The sequence below is a fragment of the Mastigoproctus giganteus genome, chromosome 4, assembly GCF_048544385.1.
Source record: "Mastigoproctus giganteus isolate SK-2022 chromosome 4, ASM4854438v1, whole genome shotgun sequence".
NCBI classification, from domain to species: domain Eukaryota; kingdom Metazoa; phylum Arthropoda; class Arachnida; order Uropygi; family Thelyphonidae; genus Mastigoproctus; species Mastigoproctus giganteus.
In genome coordinates, this window is record NC_143578.1 from 80107221 (window position 1) to 80131407 (window position 24187).

General features: G+C 39.2%; 1 protein-coding gene across 2 annotated transcripts in view; it reads right to left on the reverse strand.

Annotated features, from left to right (window-relative positions):
• Positions 1-321: 321 nt before the first annotated feature.
• Positions 322-24187, reverse strand: part of MED20 (Mediator complex subunit 20) — a 62417-nt gene continuing 38551 nt past the window's right edge. For both annotated transcript variants that reach the window (XM_090371636.1, XM_090371635.1), the window contains exon 4: positions 322-961. In XM_090371636.1, the coding sequence (XP_090227762.1) occupies positions 758-961 (204 nt within the window). In that variant the 3' untranslated portion in view covers positions 322-757. The remainder of the gene's footprint in view (positions 962-24187) is intronic.

Sequence of the window (24187 nt, forward strand, 5' to 3'; positions counted from 1 at the left end):
TCATATTCCTAACTGCTATGCCAGTTTTTATAACCCCCTTTGATTTTTAAAAGACAGATTTTTGTGTAGTACATTATCAAAATTTACATTTTGTAATTTTCATATTCATGTTTCATATTCTGTTGTTTAAATAAAGCATTATGTTCATTTCTTTACACTTTTATTTGAATTAAACCAACTGGAATAAAAATACCTGTATCTTTTTCTGGACAAACTAATTGTTTATCATCCGCAAATGCAGCAAAAGTGACAGAAGTCAAAGGGTGTATATAATTTTAATTAAATGTAAGGAGTTTCTTGGAGTTTTGGCTGGTTTAACCAATTTTGAAGCTGGTACCTATCCTTCAACCGACAATTTTAGCTTGGACTGATTTTTGAAGTTACCAAACAACATTTTGATGAAAAGACCAAAATTTATTAATGGAAGGATACACAAGAACAGGTGAGCCAAACATAATGCACAGTTCAAGAAATTTCAAAATAAAAATCATGGTAAATGATAAAGGGGCGGGAGGAATAAGGCATTTTTCAGATGTCATGTGAGGAGACGTCTCATTTCAGCATGTTAAGTCAAGGATTATTTACAACTTCACAAAATGGTCTAAGATGATTTATGTGCAACTCTCCAAAAGTTTGTTTTTTTTAGTCATTATAGCATAAAGCATCAATACTTATGCTTGATATAACAGCATTTCAGCAAGTCCAAATGAACTTTTTGACAGTGCTTGACTTATGTACACATTCACAAAACACACTATCACCTTGCACTAGAAGGAGTTCTTCGAAAAGAGTTAAAATGTTCCATGTACTGCTGAACAGTGTCCACTGGGGTATACACCTCATTCATTCTTCCTTGGAGATACTGTGGAGGGCTCTGTACACAGTTTCCCATAAAACCTTGGAGGAACTCTCTCATGAGGTCCCAGCAGCTGGATGGTATTACACAAGGACAGTACTCTACCTGCAGAGAATATTTTTCACTTTAAACAGCACACATCACAATATTTTTAACATATCAAAAGAAAGAATCTAATTTCTAGAATCCTGTATTTTATTTGATTAAAGAGCATGTAGAAATAAAGTATGTTAACACAAAAAAGTTACACTAGCTCCCCACTCTGTTACAAAAAATGTAATAAATGTGAACTTTTTGACTTGCTTATTTGTTACGCTATATGCCATTTCTAACAAATCTGAGTCAGTATCCTTAAAGTTGGCAACCTTAGACATTTGTACCATGGACAAAGATCTCCCTTTTTTGTATATATCATATTAAATATATTCAATAAAAAAGAAAACAATGACAAAAACACCAATACATTTCAGCTAAAGCTGTTTCAAGAAATTGCTACATCTCATCAATTTTTGACTTTATCTAGACTGAATACTGTATGCTATATTTAAAGTTAGAGAAGAAAGGACATGCTATATTCAGTGATGCCTGGAAGGGCATTTGATATCTTTTTGAAGAATATAACCAGAGAAATTTGTTTAGCTGCTCCCTTCTCACTGTAAATTATTCTTTAGCAAGTACAGGCATTGAATATCATATTGCTAACCTTGGTGATACATTCTAAGTTGGAATCCATTTCCTTGAAAATTGCCATGGTAGCTTCTGGCAGACTCTTTTGTACTGGGATGTGATCATCTGACTTTCTCTTCTTCTCAAGGAAGAAAAGGTCTTCGTTGTTAAATTCTCGGCATGAAAGGAAAACAAACAGTTCTTTAACTCTGTCTGCTTGTACTTTTAACTATAGTTGATCAGTCATCTCCAGAATGTTGGCAGCAGGTTTTCCCATTTGGCCTTCAAATCTTAGAAAACAAAAAAATTTCTGGCCAACTTTTTTTTCAAGGCATATTTTGAAGATATCCTACTATGTTTAATCTCTTAACCTTCAAACATGCAAGTGCCAAAGCATACTATATTCATCATCAGAGCCAAAAGGAAGTGTAGATCCACTTTACATCCATATCCATTTATTACCCAATTACCATTTAATTATGTTAGAAACATTCATCTGAGATGCTTTTCTAAAACAATATCTGGTGTCCATATTCTTCAATATGGAAAAAGCATATGACACAATCTGGAGATTTGATATTTTAAGAGCCCTTTATAGGATCAGTCTACATCTCCTTGTTTTTATTAAGATCTTTTTATCCCGTTGTTCTTTCCAAGTTTGATTTTGTGTTGGGAAGCAAAATGCAACCTCAGCATAAGCAAGGTGTGGAAGAGGTCCATTGGGATTGTGAAGCAGTAACAATGTTTTAAATAGCAGGTTCTTCTGCTGACAATAACTCCGAATCTGGGAAAAAGAAGCTTCTATGAAGAAATTCAGTGCTCCTCAAAAAGGTTATCAGATTCATGCATTGATTTCCAAAGGACAGGAAGTCTTCCTTTAAAATAATCACTGGGTTCCCTTACTTTCAGCACAATAAACAATTCATTATAAACAATGAATTACTGAATGAATAAATTGTTTACACAGTTGTGAGAGCAAGGTGCAGCTGCCTTCATTTCAGACTTGACATTCCACTCTCATTAAATGTTATCACATTTGTCTTCGCGTCTAATGTAATGACCTTTCTGATTTATTTCTTTAGAATAGCATCACTTTAACACTGACTTTTTTTAGGGATGAAGTATGAAATAAAAAATATACAAACCTTTATCAGTGATACTTGGTTGAGAACCAGACAGTACTATGTACATATCAATGCATTATTTATTTGCAAATTCAAGTTCCCATAGTAATAAATTTTCCGATTATCAACTGAATACTTGCTAAATGGTTTTTTTGAAAAACAGTTTAATGCCACTAGTTTTATTCATTCAAGTCCTTTCACAGTATCAGTTGTATTACTAGTATTTGTACCAATAATACAAATGTATACGTGTCACTTCATTTCTATTATTATCAGCATGTAGATAAAACAGAATGAGATATTTCACATATGGAGTCATTTTTCGCCTGGTGTTACTCAACAAAAGAAAATCCAGACTTCTAATTATTGATAGCTACTGTCGGTTAAAGTGTCAAGATCTCACTGCTGTAAGTGCAAGTCAGATTGCCATAAATAATTGACGTAGGTTAATTATTTATGTTAATTAGTTAACGTAGGTTAATATATTGAGGCCCACCTATATAACTAAACCATTAGTTGTTTTTATTCCTTGGTGGAATGCAGAATGCACAACAGAAAAAGAGGCTCAAGCCAAAGCTTGTTGGATATTTTGAAGATATCCCATGTTTAATCTCTTAACCTTTAAATCCATTGTTCTTTCCAAGTTTGTGTAGGATCTACCTCTTTTGGTCCTTTTGCCAAGAGGAGGGAGCACCCCAGGCAACAGTTTTAAGTGTGCTTTTTTTTTTGTCATCAAAGTGAATTCCATTAAAGAACAATTTCTGCCAACTCTAAACAGTGCCCTCTTTGTTGATGATTTCAGCATATTTTCTGTCTTGCAATTTGAGGGTTATCAAGAGACAACTTCAACATGCCATTGATCTCTTGAGCTTCATGTTCTCAGTGAAAAAAACCATTTGCACACATTTCTGTTATAAGTGTATCTTTACCCTGAACCTGAATTGAGGCTTGTACAAAATGCTATTCTAGTAGTAGATTTTTAAGGCTAGATTTTTGGGCTCATGTTTGATAGAAAGTTTACCTCTCTACAACACGTCTGTTGACTACATGCAATCTCCTCTTAATTCTAGAGTGCCAACTGATGCATTATACCTCTGTTGTGCAATCTAAATTAGATTACTGTCCCATTGAAGTATGCTTCTGCTATACTTGATGGTTGGACCCTTTGATGGTTGGATCCTGAATTACCATCAGGTAATTCTTATTGCTACAAGAGCATTTTGAACACCTTCTGTCCAGAGTCTCTGTGTCAAAGTAAATGAACCAATGTCATTTCTTCATTGTGTATTTTATGTCAGAAGTTCCCAAACTTTCTCGGTTCATGGCACCCTTAGTGTCTCAGTAATTTTTTCAAGGTGCACCCAGACCAAAAGAAATACCTAACAGTTCTGTTTAGTAGTTAGGTCCAAACAACTTAATAAGAAATGCTGAAACTGTGAACTAACTCGAGCTAGTAGTTCGCACGATTTTTAACCATAAAACATGTCTGACTGAGCTTTATACACTCAAATTTTATCTGACAAAGACAACTTGTCTGAAATTTTCCACTTTTTACAAGCACCAGGTGGAATTGCAGCTGCATAGACAGTGTTTTTTGTGATGCACAGCACCACATCACTGATGGGCTCTTGACTGACTGTAGTGAGGTCCAATTCTTCCTGATGTGGAAAGCATTCCAATTCTGATCAATCTTCAACCAGAATAGCATAAAAGGGACACATAGGTGTCCTGTTAAGTAAGCAGATTATTGGGGATGGGGGAATCACTTCTGTAGTTCTCTACCTTTTAATGGTTTTTGGAGGTGGCAGAGAATCTATACAGTTGTCAAGCGTTTTCATTTGCCTTCAAATATGTCTAAAGCAAACTGGCTCATGCTTTTCCAGGAGAGTCTTGATGTAATCAGTATTTTGCCAGAATCTGCCTAAATCCCACTGTAGGAATTTAGCCATTATTTGGGCTTAGAAGATCCATTTTTTGGCTGGAAGTGCTGAGGGGTTACTTTTATCAGTCTCAGATTCATCTTTTTTTTTGAGCAAGGATGTCCACCTCTTCCTCTGAAAAGAGTTCCCTCAAGCAACTTATTGCTGTATGTTTAGATTGTCTTTTTACTGAATGCTTTTTAAGGTCATCTGACCAGTTTGGTTTTCATCCAGGGCATAGAACTGAGGAGGCACTGGTTGAACTTCTTTCCAGAGTAAACAGTTGTACCTTTAAATATACTATAGCTATTTTCATAGATTTCTCTGGAGCCTCTGACTCCCTTTCCCTTTGGTGGGACAGCTTTTTTGCTCACCTCAGGGTCGCTCAATGTGCCTAACATCTCTACAGCTTAACCTGCAACTACTTCCTCCACTATTCTGTTCAAGTCATTTCTGGTACTCAGCAACAGACCACAAGAGACAGAGAGTCACTCTGTCTCTCATGGACACACACAAGGTTCAGTGCTCAGTCCACCCGTCTGGGATTTGGTTCTAGATGAGTGGCTTCTCTATTCAATTGCCAATGCTTCTAAAATCTAAGTGGATTTTTCTTATTTATTGATTTGAAATTATTGTTTTTCTAAAACTTTTGATTTAAATTTAGTAGTATAACATTATTTTGTGATTTTCTGATTAATTTGGTGTATTTATTCTTTACTCGGCCTTGTAATTGCATAAAAGTATCGGTAAAGGTTTCCACGTGTTTCAACTCCGCTAACCGTTCGTAATTTTCCCGCCTTTGTGATACGATATACCGTACTAGATAGCGTTAGTTGAACTTCGTTAGCAGTTAAATTGTACGTTTAAATAAATACATATAACGACTTAGATTACAAACGTAATATAATTAATTTTATTTAACATAATTAATTATACATATAACCACTTAGGTTACGTAACATAAATAATTAGTAAAAACAAATAATTAATACATAACTTGATACGAAAGTTATATAAAGGGATTTCGCAGATAACACTCGTTACTGAAACGTAAATATTTCGTAGATAACACTCGTTACTGAAACGTAAATATTCCGTAGATAACACTCGTTACTGAAACATAAATATAGCGTTATAACTGTGTTTGGATACAAGTTTAGGATTTAATTTTGTACAGAAATTGAAATTTTATTGAAAGTAAATCTAAATCATGACTCAAACCAGAGCAGCAAAGCAAAGGGCTCAAGCTAATGGGAATGCTGTGGACCAGGGGAGAACTGAGGGGGGCAGTTGTCCTCTGAATCACAGCCTTGTAAGATGCACTATTTGCTTGATGTTTGCGGAGCAGTCAAGTATGGGACATGATACTGCCATGGGGGATGTCTTTGTGTGTGTGCGATGCAAGGAGTGTAAGGAGATAAGGCGACAACTCAGCGTTGTTATGGGCCTATATGAGAGCTTGAAGGATAGGGTGGATGCCCTCGAAGGATTACAAGTGAGGGGCCCATCAAGCTCTCAGCTGCCCACACCAATGCCAGAGCTTGCACTTGGTCATCGCGGAACACAGCGGCAACCCCCAAGGCAGAATGCGCTGGTCCCACAGGAACTAGTAGTTGTTGGTGACTCTATTGTCAGGGAAACGGGAAACATGCTTTGTAAAAAGGATAGGTGGAATAGGACCAGGGTATGTCTGCCAGGGGCAAAAGTTGATGACGTTGTAGAGCGGATATCATCTTTTAAGGGCACAAAAGGTGATATAGTTGTACACGTTGGCACTAATGACATTAAGAGTAGGAGACCGGCGGAATTACTTGACAAGTACAGGTCACTGATGAAAAAAAGCCGTGAATTAGGGTTGAAATTGAAAGTGTCTGCAATTCTGCCCAGACACGATAGGAGGGAGTATATGATGAGAGCCCTGTCAATCAATTCGGCCCTGGAAAGATTGTGCAGGGCTCAAGGGGTAGAATTTTTTTCAGCCTGGTCTGTACTTGTTAACAGGAGAGACTGCTTCTACAGGGATGGGATACACTTAAATAGAAAGGGTGCAAGAATGTTTGCTGATGCTATCGAGGCAATGTTAGGTGGGTCGGAAAACTGCTAGATTGGGGGGATACAAGGACTAATAGATTAACAGTAGCCACTGGCAGAGGTGAAAGTGATTCTTGCACTGCTTCTATTGGAATGAGCCGCAGCCTGGAAAATAAGATGCAGGATATTTCAGAGACTGCTGGGAATCATTGGGGTACAAGTAAACACATGGGTTGTGTTAGGGTAGCTAAGAAAAAGAACAGGTGCATGTATACTTGTGTGTACACCAATGCTAGGAGTTTAGTAAATAAATTTGATGAATTTGAGGTATTGCTCAAAACATCAAAGGCAGATATTGTGGGGATTTCAGAGACGTGGTGTCACACAGATATAAGAAATGCAGAACTGGAATTTGGGGAGTACAATGTCTACAGAAAGGATAGACAGGATAGGAAGGGAGGAGGGGTTATGCTATTAGTTAAAAAACACATAAAATCCAAGGAAGTGAAGCCAGTCGACATCGCTGGACAGTGCAGTGTCGAGTCAGTTTGGTGTGACATAAGCATTGGGAGATCAAAATTGAGAGTAGGAGTGTGCTATAGGCCTAATGACTCTGATGAGTATAATAAGAAACTGTTCGGAGAAATAGAGTGGGCCAGTAAATCAGAGAGTCTTATAATGGGGGATTTTAATTTCCCAGATATTGACTGGAATTTGGGGGCTGGTCACTCACACAGTAGCAAGGCTTTTGTGGATTTATTGGATGATTGTTTTCTACATCAGCATGTTCGGGAGGCAACTAGAGGGAGTAATACTCTTGATTTGATTATCAGTAGTGATTCTTCATGCATTAAGAATCTGCAGATAAATGAACCACTTGGTGGCAGTGATCACAGTGTGCTGAAGTGGGAGTTACTCAAAGAGGTAACTACCATTAGGGGTAAAGGGAAGGGGTATTGCTTTCGTAAAGGCGACTACAATGGACTGAGACAGTATTTAAATTCTATACAGTGGGATCAACTGATGATATTGCCAACAGCAAATTCAAAATGGGAAGCATTCAAAGAACTTATTGTGGAAGCTACTAGGCTTTACATACCAACTAAGAAATATTGTTCAAGGTTTAGGCCTAAATGGTTGTCAGATGAACTAATGAGACATGTGGCAGAGAAGAAAAATGCATGGGATACATATAAATTAATGGGTGACATGGAAGCCTATGATAGATACAAGTTGATCTGTAACCAAGTTACAAAGGAGGTTAGGCAGGCGAAGGCAGATTACGAGAGATCCTTGGCAAGGGATGCGAAGAAAAACAGCAAAGAGTTCTTTACTTATGTAAACTCTAGAAGGAAGGGGATGAATCAGATTGGTCCACTTGAGATCGATGGGTCAACTGTTGATGACCCTGCTCGGGTAGCTAACAAACTAAATGAATATTTTGCATCGACATTCACACATGAGGAGTTATTCAGCGAGGGGAATGCCAGAGGTGTATTCAACTCTAGCAGTAAGCTAGAGAATCTTGTAATAACTGAGAGCAAAGTGGAGGAGAAAATGTTGAAGATAAACACAAGAAAGGCACCTGGGGTGGATGGGATCTATCCAGTTATATTAAAGGAGGCAGCAAAGGAGGTAAGCAAACCCTTAGCCATAATTATGAGAGCTTCCTTGGACTCAGGGGAGGTACCCATTGACTGGAGATGTGCAAATGTGACCCCAATTCACAAAGGGGGATCAAAGGCTGACACAAGTAATTATAGACCTGTGAGTTTAACTTCTGTTCCCGGAAAATTAATGGAGGCACTGGTGAAAGAAGCACTGCAGGATCATCTAGACAAGACTTCAGTTATAGCTAGGACACAGCATGGTTTTGTTAAGGGGAAGTCTTGCCTGACCAATTTGATTGGATACTATGATGCAGTCACAAAAGAACTGGATGCAGGGAATAACTTTGATATTATATACTTGGATCTTAGAAAGGCTTTTGATACTGTTGCACATGGAAGACTGCTGCACAAATTGGAGCAGTGTGGCATTGGAGGCAAGTTGCTGCTATGGATAAAGGGGTGGTTGAGGGGGAGAAGACAGAGAGTGGTAATCAATGGACACTGCTCATCGTGGACTAATGTTATTAGTGGAGTCCCTCAGGGTTCAGTATTGGGGCCTTTATTGTTTTCTGTATTTATAAATGATATTGATGATGGTATATCAGGCTTAATGTCCAAGTTTGCAGACGATACGAAGGTTGGCAGGGTTGTCAAGGACACTACTGACACTATGCTGCTGCAACAGGATTTGGAAAGGTTGAGCAGATGGGCTTCGAGGTGGCAAATGAAGTTTAACATTGACAAATGTAAAGTACTACATATGGGAAACAGCAACCCCAGAGCAACGTATCAACTCTGTGGTACTACACTGACAGTGGTAGAGAATGAAAGGGACCTGGGGGTGGTGGTGCAGGCAGATATGAAGTTCTCTGAGCAGTGCAGACGAGCTGCAAGAGTAGCTCATGGTGTATTGTCAATGATATATAGGAATTTTTCTAGCAGGGATAAGGAGGTGATTATTCCCTTGTATAAGGCAATGGTCAGGCCACACCTAGAGTACTGTATACAGGCCTGGAGGCCTCATTTCAGGAAGGATGTAGAGCTGCTGGAACGAGTACAGAGAAGGGCAACTAGATTGGTGAATGGGACAAAGGGGTTCTCTTACGAAGAAAGGCTTAAGTTTTGCAAATTACAGTGTCTGGAAACTAGGTACCAGCGGGGTGATCTGATAGAGGTGTACAAAGCCTTGAATGGTTTGAGCATGCTCAATGCTGATGGGATTCTTCCTCTAGCTCAGAAAAATCACCTGAGAGGGCATAAATTCAAATTGAGGAAAGACAGATGTAGGATAGATGTGCGGAAATTTGCCTTTAGCCAGCGGGTGGTTGGTGGGTGGAACAGACTTCCATCCCTTGTCGTGGAAGTTGATAGCCTAAATAAGTTTAAGGCTCAGCTGGACAGGTATTTTGAACGAACAGAGGGGTGAAGTGGAAGTGGGTTTTTTTTTTTTTTTTTTTGGCTGATGCTGCATAAGCTTGCTTTCTTGCATCAAATGCCTCTACTAATGCTAATGCTAATGCTAATGCTAAAATCGCAAATGCCAATCAAACACTACTTGTCCTTGGAAATTGTCATAAACTTACCATTTCTCCTGAAAAGACTAAACTTCTTTATCTAAAGGGTAACCTTAAGATTTCCAGTCCTCAGACTGTTCAACTCTTTGATTGCTTGCCCCCCCCTCTCCCTCTGTGTGTGTGTGTGTGTGTGTGTGTGTGTGTGTGTGTGTGTGTGTGTGTGTGTGTGTGTGTGTGTGTGTGTGTGTTTGACTCACATAAATTTCTGGGTATTATTCTAGATTATGAAATTTTGAGAACAATCTTGCACCTTCATATAAAATAGTTAAATATACTTTATGTTTATCTGAACAATACGCGAAATGGCAAACAGTGATCGACGGCGGCAGGGAGGATTTCTTGGATTTTCCAGCTTCCAAAACTGTAGAACTTGGATTCTTCATGCTGTGTACAGATGAAAACAGCTGGTATTATTCAGGCAAACTTGTTAGTTATAATTGTTTTTAGCTATTGTTGGTTTTTTGAATGTGTTCACATGCAGTACGATTGTTACAGCGTTAGTGATCCTATTATTGCAAATTTCGATATTTCAACGCCTCAAAATTCCAAAAATTGGGATAAATTTGTTGATCAAAATAGCTGGATAAATGTTATTTGTGAGGGGAAATGTGAATTTCAGCTTAGATTAACTAAAAGGTACCTTTCTTTGTGTGCGACTGTTTTCCCGCCAAAACAGGAAAACATTGCATCTTGGGTTTTAATAGACCTAAAACTATAAAAATATACCTTAAATCACTCCCCTGGATATAAGGAACATTATAATAACAGCAAAATGACTGGCAAAGACCAAAACTCAAGGGAAAAAAACTGAAAAATCAAAAAATATCAATCACGATCCTGACTTGAAGGACCTTCCTGATTGTGGGATAGAAGTGCTAAACAATGAAGAAATTACAAACGAAGACTTAGAATCCTGCCACCTTAGTGTAAAAAGGGCTAGAAAAGGCAAAAACCAGGTAGAAAATACAGATTGAAAGGAGAATGATAATTTAGAGCCACAAGTAACAAAAAAGAGGAGGAGGAGAGGAAATTTCAGCTTATAAATCAAATAGAGGATCCCATAAGACAAATTAAAGAAATGAAACTGTTCGCAGAAGAGTTTCTTTATAAACAGACAAATAGGATTATGTCTGCAACAAGATTGCAGATAGTGAACTGCTGGTCTGTTTTGGAACAGAGTGATTGAACTTAATACAGAAAACAAAGTATTGAAAGCAAAAGTAGAAACAGTGACTGAAGAGAAGAATAATTATAAAGAAATAAATACTTTGACTTATGCACAAGTAGCAAGGGCCACCAAAGCAGATTCATCACAAACTAAACAAACCAACAATAAGACTAAGGAAATACCAAAGGCAAAATAAACAAACATAATAATTATAAAGGCTAAGCCTGACTCTACATACAAATTCAGTGAGGCAGTCAGGGAGACAAAATTAAAACCTCATTTGAAAGAAATAAAAGTGAACAACATGAGAAAAATAAAAGATAATGGAGTTTTAATTGAAATAACAAATAAAGAGGATGTTAAAAAGATTGAAACCAACCCAGAGGTAGTAAATTTTGGATTGCAAACAGAAACGCCAAGGGTCAGGAACCCCAACATCATTATATTCAAAATCCCTGAGACAACTCTGGAAAGAGATCTTTGCTGGATTTCTACATCAAAAACTATCAATATAATGAAATGGACGAGTTTGCCAAAGAATTTCTCCTAAAAAGAGTAACAAAAAACAAAAGAAATGGGCAATTCAATATCATAGTGGAAGTGTCACCCAGAATTTGGAAGAACCTACAAGGACAGCAAAGAGTCTACGCTGGCTGGACCAGACATAAATTCAGGGAATCCTTTCCTGTACAGAAGTGCTTTAACCATGATAACTATGGTCATACTGCCAGAGACTGCAGTCAGAATTCCCGTCTGTGGCCACTGGCCACGATTACAAGAACTGCCAAATTAAAAATCAGCAGGCAAAATATGCTACATGTAAAGCAGCACGGCTGACTGACTATACATATAGTATCGGGGATGATAAATGCACCTGTTATAAAAAAAAAAAAAAAAGGTAAAACTTATACAATTTAGGACCAACTATGGGCCAGAGTGAAAACAAATGTGACTAGGGCTCTAAATCTTGTCCAATTGAATGCTCAAAGAGCAAGAGCTGTTGTAGATCAGATCAAACTCAAATCGGAAGAAAATAATATAGATATCTTGGTATTCCAGGAGCCCTACACACATATGGGTAGGGTTCAAGGATACCCAAGGGGTTATAAAATAATAGAATACACCTCAGGCATCCCTTCTACGGCAATAGTAGTTAAAAATACTGAACTTACAGTCACATAGCACTGGTGATATGGTCACTGTGTGCCCATATCACCAGTGCTATAGGACAGTTTTACATTATTTCACTATATGAGTCCTTGAGGTTGTCACAGACATTCTCTCAAGTATACCAAACAAGCTGTACTTACTACCTGGGAGTCTAAAACGCTGATGGAACTGATATTCGGGTGAAACTCAAGTCAAGTGGACCCAATTTTGGTGAAGTCCAGATGGTCTGTGACAACCAAATCTTCTGCTTGCACCTTCACAATGGTGAGACTGTTAGTAATCCTGGGTATAACCTCCATGCACAAGCACACTGTGGGTGACCACCCAGGTGTGAACCAACGTGGGCAGGAGGCGAGGTATGGTGCCAACACCACATGGAGGAAAGCCGCCCTCTGTGTTACCAGGCAATACTAAGTGGTAGATGACTCATCTACCACTTTGCTCATTGGAGGTTTAAAGTGGTGGAACCCACGTTTAGTCTCCAGAACTAAGTTCCTGTCAACTCTTCCATCATGCAGTATGACTGATGACTTTTGAGGTTATGATGAACATCATGGTGAGATCCAATCTTCCTTACATTTCGATGGTACAGATCTAATGTTCGCAGGCTAATGTTTTGCAACTGTTGGTAACTGTTTAGGAGAGCTTCCACATCAGCTAGAGTATAATCTTGCTACCTCTACTCTGCATAGTGACTAGAGGGAGTCCAAGTAGTGTGTATGTGGGGGCCATTGTCGAGGTCACGTTATGTCAAGGATCTAGGTATATTCTTACCATGTGTATGCCATATCCAAAAATTTCATTATTTCATACAGCATGTCCCACCCCCCAATATTTCTTACTATTGAATGCACCACGAATTGTCAAACTAATAGAGTAAGCTTATCTGCGAAAAGATCTAAACCTCCCATATACTTCCTAGTCCATTTCACAAATATATGTGGTCTCAATTCTAATCTCAACGATGTCCATTTCCACTTGCAGTCTGCCAAACCCCATGTACCTTTCTGACAGAATCTGAGTTATCGGTTAATTCAACTACTGCTCATCTCAATTGCCCAAATTATTCACTGTATGATTCCTTTCGCTTCAAAGATGGTACTTGTGCATACGTACGTTCCGATACACCCTATCAGAGACTTGGTAATTTGGAATCTCTTCTTTTTGATCTTCTATGGCTTAAAATCTCTGTTCCTCACTGTGTCAAATTCATCTGTTGTCTCTACCGTTGTCCCGACTCCACTAATCACCTTGAGCTCTTTGACTTCCTCTCCAATGTAACTTTCCTAACAGCGAGGTACTTTTCCTTGGTGATTTTAATGTTCACTACCCCAGCTGGCTTCCATTTTCTAGTCACACTGACCCAGCTGGTCGAGATGCTGAGGCTTTTGCAATTACTAATGACCTTGCCCAGACTGTTCATTTACCTACAACAATACCGGACAATCCTAACCATACAGCCAACACCCTTGATCTTTTCTCACAAACAACCCTTCTAAGTACATGGTCGAAGGGAGTGGTCCATTAGGCACCTCAGATCACAACTTGGCAATTGTCTCTTCTCCAATAGAGCCTTTATCTCATGGCTATTCCCAACTTCGTATTGTTTGGCATTACAACAATACAAAATGGGATGATCTGCGAGATTTCTTTTCCTTGATCGCATTACTGTTTCAAAACTTCTGATGATTCTGTTTGCTCAGATCGTGTCAGTGAAATTATTTTCGTAGGAATGGAATCCTTTTTTCAACACTCCACTTTAAAATCTCGTCCTTTATCTAAACCTTTGTTTTCCAATAAATGTGCTAAGGCTCTTCAAGAGAAGAAAGTTGCATATCATAATTGGTTTGTTTCCAATTCTTCAGTTTCATTTTCTGCCTACACCAAAGCTCGCAACAATTGTAAAGGAATTATTAATCAGTCCAAGCTAGATTTTGAACAGGCTAAGAGTAGAAAACTTGCTTCTTGCCCTAATGATAGCCAAGCATTCTGGTCTCTTGCCAAAGCTATTGGTCACAACTTTTGCCCATCTCTGATCCCACCTCTGTCAAAACCAGACAGTTCCATTGTCACTTTAGTCAAGCATAAATATATCCATAATTCATAGTTCTGCTGATGATCCAATTTCCATTTTTAGAAACCTTGTCCTGCTCAATCAGCTTCAACTTCTCGAATATCCACTACCTATTTCTTAAATGCCAATCTCCAGGTAATTTTCCAGTGGGGCAAAGACAACTTAGTTGATTTCAATCCTTCTAAAACTCAGTCTTATCTTATATCTTGCAAAAAGGATTTTTCTGCTCCTATGCTTATCTTTGGTGACACTCTTTCTAGGCAAAATAAAAGGGGGGGGAAGAAACACTAGAAATTGGAAAGGCCGAAAGAGGTTTACGAGAAAGTGGTTGAATTTTTTGATGCTGATTAGAATTTAGCAGCATTGTTTGGGACGTACTCAGTCGGTTTAGTTAGAGTGGGGGGAAACTGGATGGAAACAGGTAGAAGGACGGGGACGATAGAGTAGGCATCCCCAAAGAGGTCAGTGGGGACGAGCCCCAACAGGCAAAGTATGGAGGCGGCAGGGAGGGAAGGAGACCGAGACCCATCTCCTCCCTCCTCTGCCTGTGGATGGGGTTTTAAGGGGAACCGGGTTAGAGTCCAGTTCAATTCGCCAAATGGTGTGATGGCAGCAAAGCAGCTGTATGTCATCATCGACGATGGTTATCAGGTCCATGCCTTGTCGAATCTGGTAGGAAGGTCAAACTGCCCTCCTGTTATGGCTCTGTGATATGTTAGATGGCAGTGCGGAACCCACCAGGTGGGGGGAAGAGATATATATTTACTTCATTCATAAAGGTGGATGCACTGAGTGATTCTTAAAGAACTCTCAGAATCAGTATACAGACCTCATAAGGGACAAAAAAAAAAAAAAGGAATGTTGGAGGCACTTGGCAGGAACCACTAGAAAGAATAATCCCTGGGGAGTTGTCTACAGAATAATGACCAACAAGCTGCCAAGAGTAGATGTCTTAGCAACTACTGTGAAACCAGATGGAACCCCAACCCTGTGTTGGGTGGACTCTATAAATAACATCCTAGACAATATTAGTCAGACCGAATCTGGGGATCATTCTCCCACCCAGCTGGACACTATAAAAGAAAACACTGAATACGACAATGCCAATATTGAACCTCTGTTTACTATACAAGACTTAGAAATAGATCTAAAACCAAAAACAATAAATGCTCAAGTTTTGACCTCTTACATGTTGAGATTATCAAAAAATTAGCGGAAAATAGCAGAAGGTATATTACCAAAAATATTAAAAAAAGCTGTATTAATATTATTTCTCAAAAACCCTGAGAACCCTCTACTGATCCCAAATCATACAGATCAATAGCCCTACTCCCTGTACTAGGGAAAATATATGAAAAACTAATATATAGCAAATTACCCCAATACTACACAGAAGCATATTCCAACAATCAATATGGGTTTTAAGCAGGGCAACTCTACGGAGGATACAATGTACCACCTACTGACAACAGTTAAAAACTTAGAGGAGAAATATATGCTGGCAATCTCTATTGACTTTGCTGGGGCATTTGACTCACTCTGGTGGCCTAGTGTCCTTAGGAGACTCCGCCAGGCAAATGCCCCCACAAAATCTATATAAGGTAATAACTGTCTTACAGACAGAAGTGTCTCAGTGCGCACAAGGATCCAGGAATTGACAAGCCCTGTGAACAAAGGCTGCCTGCAGGGTTCAATCCTTGGCCCTTTCTTCTGGAACATTGTTCTGTACAAATTTTTCACCTTGGATCTGGGCCCTGTGGAAATTTTCCTTGTAAAAGGTAACACGTGAGTGGCTGTGTAGAGCAGCAAAGATCAAATGCCACCCTCTTGCAGCTGCAGGACTGGGCACATATGCACATGTTCAAAATATCACCTCAAAAACCAAACAAATACTTCTAAAAGGCAATTTGGATAAAAGAAGACGTCCACAAATTAAAATTAACACAAATACTATAAAAATAGTTACAGAACTAAAATATCTTGGAGTGGTCTTTGATTCTAAATTAACAACTCTTAATCCCCATTTGACCTATTTGGCAAAGAAAGTGAGAAATTATGCAGGTATGATTGCCAGGATCAGTCGATCAGACTGAGGACTCAAAAGAAAAACCCTGGCAATCATATACTGTGCAATGTTATTGCCTATGCAGTCGGTGCGTGGTTCACCAGCTCGGTCATAGTAAGAAACAGGAATAAATTAGAATCGATACAAACGACAATACTTCTCACCATTACCAGAGCGTGTCGCACAGTGAGCACACCTGTGCTACAGTTGCTGGCTGGAGCTCTCCCACTTTACCTGGAAGTAGCCAAAAGTGGCTTGTATTATAGACTTAAAAAGGGCATACCCACAGATTTTCTGGGGATAGCTCTTGACACAGCCAACACCATGAAGGCTGAAAGAAAAAGAATAGCCACAAAGCTCCATGAGCTATGACAAACAAAATGGAAGCAGGAAACCAGAGGTCTAGTTACCAAAAGGTTTCTGCCACAGGTGGCAATGGTCAGCCCAAAGCCACCTTAGTGGTATGCCCCTGGACTTTTTACAATATTCATATTGACAGGTCACAGCTCCATAAAGGCAAGACTAACCTCCTTAGGGCTGACTGAAGACCAAAATTGCACCTATGGAGAGAGAGTGAAGACTGGGCACACATTCTATATGAATGTATAATTTATGATATCCCCAGAACACACCTAATATCACAGATTGTAGCCCCCTTCCAAGGGAAGAAGAACATCTATTCATTATAGAAGAGGAAAATTATAAAGCCTTTACAACCTTCACGCAGAAAGTATTCAAAATGTGCAGAACTATCCAAAGAATAGCAATTCACCGACCCAGCAATTAAATAATAATCAATAGTTAAAATCACCCACCATGCCCAGACGATGACCTAATAACTGTCAGGACAGCAGTATTCTGCGCCCTGACATGACAAAACCGGATCGACCCGGGTACCCCCCAGAACTACCCTGCCATGAGTAGGAACCTGGTGCCCCCCACACAAGGGAAAGAGACTGACCCTTGTGTGGGGGCACCAGGTTCTGACTGACCCAGCACAAGGGAAAGAGAGTGAATGAGTGTAATGGTGAATGGATATGAATGGAAGAGCAAATGTAATTGGCTGAAAGAATACAAAGTTAATAATAACTTACACTACTTTATATATACTAACAAACATTTACTATCACTGCATTCTTCCCTGGCCTGCAAAAAACTTGCGGCTAGGCCTGCACCACAACCGAAGAATAATAGTAAGTTGAGGTGCCCAAAGAGTGCAGTGCAGAAAGCAAGAGTCAAACAAATGAAATGAAAGCCAGAAGAATGAATGAGTATAAGTGTGTGAGAAAAAGAGCACAAACCATAAATGTTACAGTAAGTTCACACTAACCCTAATTTTTAACATTTTATATTCTTTCTCATTTAGCTTAATTAATAAGCATTAGTATTTAAATTACATTACACACCATTGCAACCCCCCCAGGTGTTGTTGTTGTTTGTTAGATTTATTGGTGCATCAGCAACTTAGGCTATAATGCACTAATTACTGTCTGATATTTCCTTCGTTTTTCTTACAGGAGATAGCAGTTCAGATAAGGTGATATTTATTAATAAATTTTAGAAAAAGAAAAAATGTCATCTATGTTCTCTCGATCTCCTAGGACACACTGCAGTGTTAAATGATTGTAATTATGAAAATTAGAGGAAAAAGCTGTTTTCCGTTCTTTTTGATATTGCGGGCATTCGATGATGATATGCTTTACTGTTAGTGGGCATAAACAATTACTGCATTGTGGAGGGTCACTGTTTGTTAGTAGATAGCTATGAGTGAGGAAAGTATGACCAATGCGTAATCTGGCTAAAATAGTTTCTTCCTTTCTGTTTCGTCTCATGCTGGATTGCCACTGTTTAGGTTCTCTCTTGATTTCAAAAAGTTTATTATTTTTCTGATCTTTCCACAAGCGTGTCCACACTTCTTTATATGTCTGTTTGATAAAGGACTTTTGATCAATATATGGAGTCCTGAAATTTGATGGTATCTCATTTGTAACAATTTTAGCAGCTAAATCTGCCTGCTCGTTTCCTACGATTCCAACGTGTCCAGGGATCCAGCAAAATATTACGAGCTGTCCACGTCCATGAAGTGCTAATAACTGTGCTAACATTTTCTGTATCAGAGGATGACTAGGGAAGGATTTACACTGTAGAGCATTAACAGCACTCAACGAGTCCGTATAAATGATGGATTTAGCGTACGAGGCTTCTTTTATATTCTCTAGGGCTAGTAGAATACCATATAACTCTGAGGTATAATTACTGCATTCTGGTGGGAGATGTCTGGAGATGGTGGCATTTGGTAGTACTACAGCTGTGCCAACTTTATTACCAGTTTTGGATCCATCTGTGTATAGCTGAATGAAGCTGCTAAACTCTGTAGAGTGAGCCATATGTATTTGTCTAATGTTGATATCGGAGAAGCTATTCTTTCCCCATTGCTGAAAATGTCTATCAATATTTACTGGAGCCATGGAAAGCCATGGCTGCGTTTCCATGCTAGTATCCTGGAGGGTGTTAGAAAACTTCAGGCCCCAGCTTGTGATCAATGCTTCAAGCCTAATGCCAGATGGTTTGTTGTAACGCCGTTTAGTTTGATAGATTTCTCTCCATTTTGGCGTGAAGAGGTATTGCCACATGGGATGATGTGGGAGACTGCTGATTTTGGCTGCATAATTTAGTAGTAGAGTTTCACGCCTAAGGTGTAATGGTGGTTCATAGGCTTCGGTATACAGGCTTAAGATTGGTGATGTGCGAAAAGCCCCCAGTGCAACTCTTAATGCACTGTGATGTACAGGGTCAAGCCATTTCAATACACTTGGCCTGGCTGAGTCATATGCAGGAGACCCATAGTCTAACCGGGATCTGATTAGTGAGCGGTATAGATGTAACAGCACGTAACGATCTGCACCCCATGACATAGAAGAAATTACTCTGAGAAGATTTAGTTTTCTAAGACAACTTGTACGAATATGTTTTATATGTTCCAGGAAGTTTAATTTTTTATCAAATATTACACCAAGAAATCTAATACTAGGTTGGAAAGTAATACAATGAGAATCCAACTGAAGGTCTGGATCCGGATGTAAAGAATGTTTGTGACAGAAGTGTACAGCAGTCGTTTTTGGTTTAGAAAGCCAATATCCATTATTTTTGGCCCAAGAGACTATTTTGTTAATGGTGCTTTGTAGTTGTCTTTCAATAAGTCTCATATTTTGAGAATGACATGACATGGCAAGATCGTCAGCGTACAAGTATGCGTCAACTGTGTTAGGTATGCACTTGGTAATAGAATCAATCCTAATGGCAAAGAGTGTGGCGCTCAACACTGATCCTTGGGGAACTCCCTCTTCTTGTACATATGCTCGAGATAATGAAGAGTGGAAACGGACTTGAAAGGATCTATTGCCTAGAAAGTTCTTAATAAATTTTGGGAGATGACCCCGAAGTCCAAATTTATGCAAGTCCTGAAGAATCCCATATCGCCAAGTTGTATCGAAGGCCTTTTCGATGTCAACACATACCATAACTAGGTGTTCATTTCTCAAGAACGCATTCCGGATATTTGTTTCGGCCTTGATAATGAGATCAAGCGTACATCTTTTTCTCCGGAAACCATACTGACCTGGGCTTAAAATGTTTTGAGTCTCTAATAACCATGTCAGTCTGGCGTTAATTATTTTTTCCAATGTTTTTCCCAGACAACTGGTTAGAGAAATAGGACAGTAATTTTTGGGATCTGTGTGGTCTTTTCCCGGTTTCGGGAAAGCTAGCACATAAGAATGGCACCAGCTAGCAGGATAATACTCCTCTAAGAAAATTCTGTTATACAGTTGTAAGAGTACAGTTAATGATTCCTCACTTAGATGACAGATCATCGTGTAATAAATCCCGTCGGGACCTGGAGCACTGTTTTCACTCATGCAAGTGCATTACGCAATTCATTCATGGTCAGAGGCAGATTATAAGAATGAAGGATGGCAGTATTAAAATTTATTTTGTATTTTTCTGTCTGGGATTTTAGCAATTGGAATGCAGGTTCATACGTGGCAACAGCTGAAAGCGTTTCAAACGTAGTACCTAAGGCATTGGCAATTTCTGTAGGTTCAGAGATTTCTTTCCCTTTCACAAGTAGAATAGGAGAAGTTGTCTGTGAGTATTTACCATTAATTCTTTTGATTTTTTTCCATATTGTAGAAGTATCCGTGGATCTGTTTATGGTGGAGGCATAATGCGCCCATGCTTCTTTTTTACTCTCCCGTCTTATATGACGAGCTTTAGCTCTGACTCTCTTAAACTGTAGGAGGTTAGCTGTGGTTGGATGTTTTCGAAAAATATTCCAATATTTGTTCCTTTCTTTTTTAGCACTGTTGCATGCTTCGTTCCACCACATTTTTGGATGAAGCCGGATTTTGGATGATGATTTTGGTATAGCAGTCTCGGATGCTTTCATTATTGTATCTGTAATGTAGCTTACTGCAGAGTCAATTGTGTGGGTTGCTATGAAGACAGCATCTAAGTGAGCTATTTCTTGGTATTTAATCCAGTTCGCCTTAGCAAATTTCCAGGTTGTCCTAATGTTACTCTGAGGAGTAGAACTTATACAGAAAGTACAGATGATAGGAAAGTGATCGCTACCGCGAGGGTTATTAGTAACGGTCCAGTCTATGAGAGGAAATATCACTGGAGAGCATATAGAAAGATCAATAGCAGAGGTTGAGCCAGATGGTAAATGCACGTATGTGTGAGCACCAGTGTTTAAAATTGTCAGGTTATGTTTGTCTAAAATGTTTTCAATTATCTGTCCTCTGGAGTCAAGATGTTGAGAACTCCATAGCAGGTGATGGCCATTCCAGTCACCCATAATACAAAAGGGGGCAGGTATTTGCATTACTAAATTATCTAAATCAGCAAAGGTGCATGTATGATTTGGTGATAGATACAATGAAACTAATGTTATTGTGATTCCGAAGGTGACATGGACAGCAATAGCCTCTAAAGATGTTTGCAGGGGGATAGGTCTAGAAGGCACCGAAGAGTTCACTATGAGTGCTACTCCTCCATGAGCTAAATTAGATGAGTTTCTATCTTTTCTATACATATTGTAATTCTTAATTTTCATAGATATTGCATTTGTGAGATTTGTTTCTTGAATGCATACTGCAACAGGCTTGTATTCAGATAGGAGATCGTAAAAATCGTCAAAATTAGCACGGAGCCCACGACAATTCCATTGAATAATTGTATCCATTGTTTGGTTTTAGCTAGTGTCTGCTAACTTCCGTGAGGTAGTTTGCTTACGCCTGTCAATTTTTACTTTATCCTTCTTTGAGAAGACTGGTCTGCTTGTGTCAATGTCACCTTCTGGATGAATTTCAAGAAATGTGTCATCTTCATCCGCTTTTTCATCAGTGTCCATGGTATCAGATCTGAATGTGTGCGTATCAGTTCTTTCAGAGCTCTTAGTTTGTACTTTCGGTTGCTGATTAGGATTCTTATCTGGAGGTATTGTTACCGGAGTATTTACTTCTTGGGTTGCATATTTGGATGGAGATTGTTCTTTTAATGAAGTAAGTATTGATTTCGCCCAACCAGATATAGAGATATTTGGAGGGACGGAGCAGTCAGTCTGAGTTGATATTGTGCGTAGCTGTTGAGTAACTGAGGCGTATGTGGATGATTTAGTAGGGATTGCAAAGTGTTTCTTTGCCTCTTGATATGAGACTTTGTTCTCTATTTTATATCTCTGAATGTTCTTCTCTCTTTTCCATTGGATACAGTCCTTAGAGAAGGCAGAATGATTTCCCTGGCAGTTAGGACAGTTTTGGGTTTCATTATTACAGTCCGTATGTGTGTGTTCTTTTGAACCACAAGAAGCACAAGTGACTATACCTCTGCACACAGTTTGCGAATGACCGAATTTTTGGCACTTAAAGCACCGAACTGGGTTGGGAATGTACGGTCGAACATGGCATCTGAGATATCCAGCTTTTATAGTTGCGGGGAGATTTGGTGACTTAAATGTCAATATGACTGTTCGTGTAGGGACAGGCTCTCCATCTTTTTTGATGACAATTCTTTTTGCCTGGACTACATTTTGGTTACTTAATTCGGAGACAAGTTCATCCTCTGATACATTTAGAAGATCCCATTCAGATATTACCCCTTTAGAGGAGTTCAAGGTGGCATGTGGGGTAACCTTTGTGGGAATTCCACCAAAGGTAGATATTTTCAAGAGTCTTTCAGCATGTCTGTATTCACTCATCTCCATTAATAGGTCTCCAGATCTTAGTCACCGGACCATTTTTGGAGGCCCAGCCACATTTTCGAGACATTTCTGAATCAAAAATGGGGAGAGTTTACTCAATGGTTGATCTGTGGAGGAATGTAATATTAAGAAGAGAGGAGCAGAAAAATCTGTCCCTTCTTTTTTTTGTCTCTTAGCATGGGATTTATTTAAATTATCATGGTCGTCATGTCTACTTGAATCTGGATCAAGAGATCCATAGTAGGACTGTTTTGTGTTGTCCATAGTTGCTCCTTTTAGTCCCGGGAGAGTGGATTTCTCCTCCCAGGCTTCCAGCCCCGCCACGTGGAGGCAGGAGCGGTGCCACCAGTGACCAAGCGATAAGGTTGTTAGTGTTAGTGCATTAGTAGATTAGTTTTATATACAAGAAGAAAGGTGGCTTTCCCTTTCTGTTGAGTAAGCTGACTTCTTTACTTTAGAAGAGCAAAATTATATAACTTTGGAAATTAGAAACTAACGTTCAACTACAATCAATCGCTCTTTTAAGAAAATCGCTTTCAAATCACTATAGAATCGCTTTAGTCACTCGCTTGGCACTCGGGGCCACCCCCCCCCAGGTGTGGGAGAAAGATGAATGCGCGAGTAGGAAAAAAAAATATATATTCTAAACTATTAAAAAAAAAGTATAAAAATAGAATGCAAGTAGAGTGAAAATGCAGATTACGAATGAAGTAAATGTGTGTCTCTCCCGCCCCCCCTCGCCTGGTGGATTCCCCACTGCCAGCTAACATATCCCACCCCCAGTGCGGGATGGGCAGTTTGACCATCCTACTGGATTCGACAAGACATGGACTTGATAACCATCACCAATGAAGATATACTGCAGCTTTGCTGCCAACATGCAACTGGTTTAGAGTACCCAGCCTGAACTGGGTACTCTAAACCAGTTCCATTTAAAACCCCATCCCCAGGAAGGGGAAGGAGGAGATGGGTCTGTCTCCTCCCCATCCCTACCTCCCCATACTTGTCCCCACTGACCTCTTTGGGGATGCCTACTCTATTGTCCCTATATTTCTACTTGTTTCCCCAAGTATCTCACCCCGACTAACTAAACTGACCAAGTACACCCCCTAACAATGCCGCCAAATTCAAATCAGCATCAAAAATTTCAACTGCTTTCTCGTAAACCTCTTTCGGCCTTTCCAAATTCTAGTGTTCATTCCCCCCCCCCTTTTATATATACAGCAATGCCCTGCATAGCACTGATAATTGGCACCGAAACTGTTCTGTGTTATGTGAAACCATGCTGATTCAGATATAATTATAATGGGTTTTAATGAATGCGTGCCAGAGAAACAATATATAAACAAATTATAATAAATCTATAAACAATGCAGTTGATAGCCAATTAAAAGGATTTGAAATAAAAAATATTGCAAAAATTTTATTAATGAAAAGGTAACATCATGAGAGATGAGTAAACGTAGCCGAGTAGTCAAGAGTGCAAGTGCAGTAGCACACGCTCTTTGAGTGGACCGGGGGTTCAATCCTGTGACTACTAAATATGATTAACATTTGTATTGATTGATTTATTGTAAACTCCACTGACCTGGTGGTTGTGCCGGAGTATAAACAAGAACATTATTAAAAAGCTTTGTTTATTTAGGTATTTCAATAATAATAAAGTTG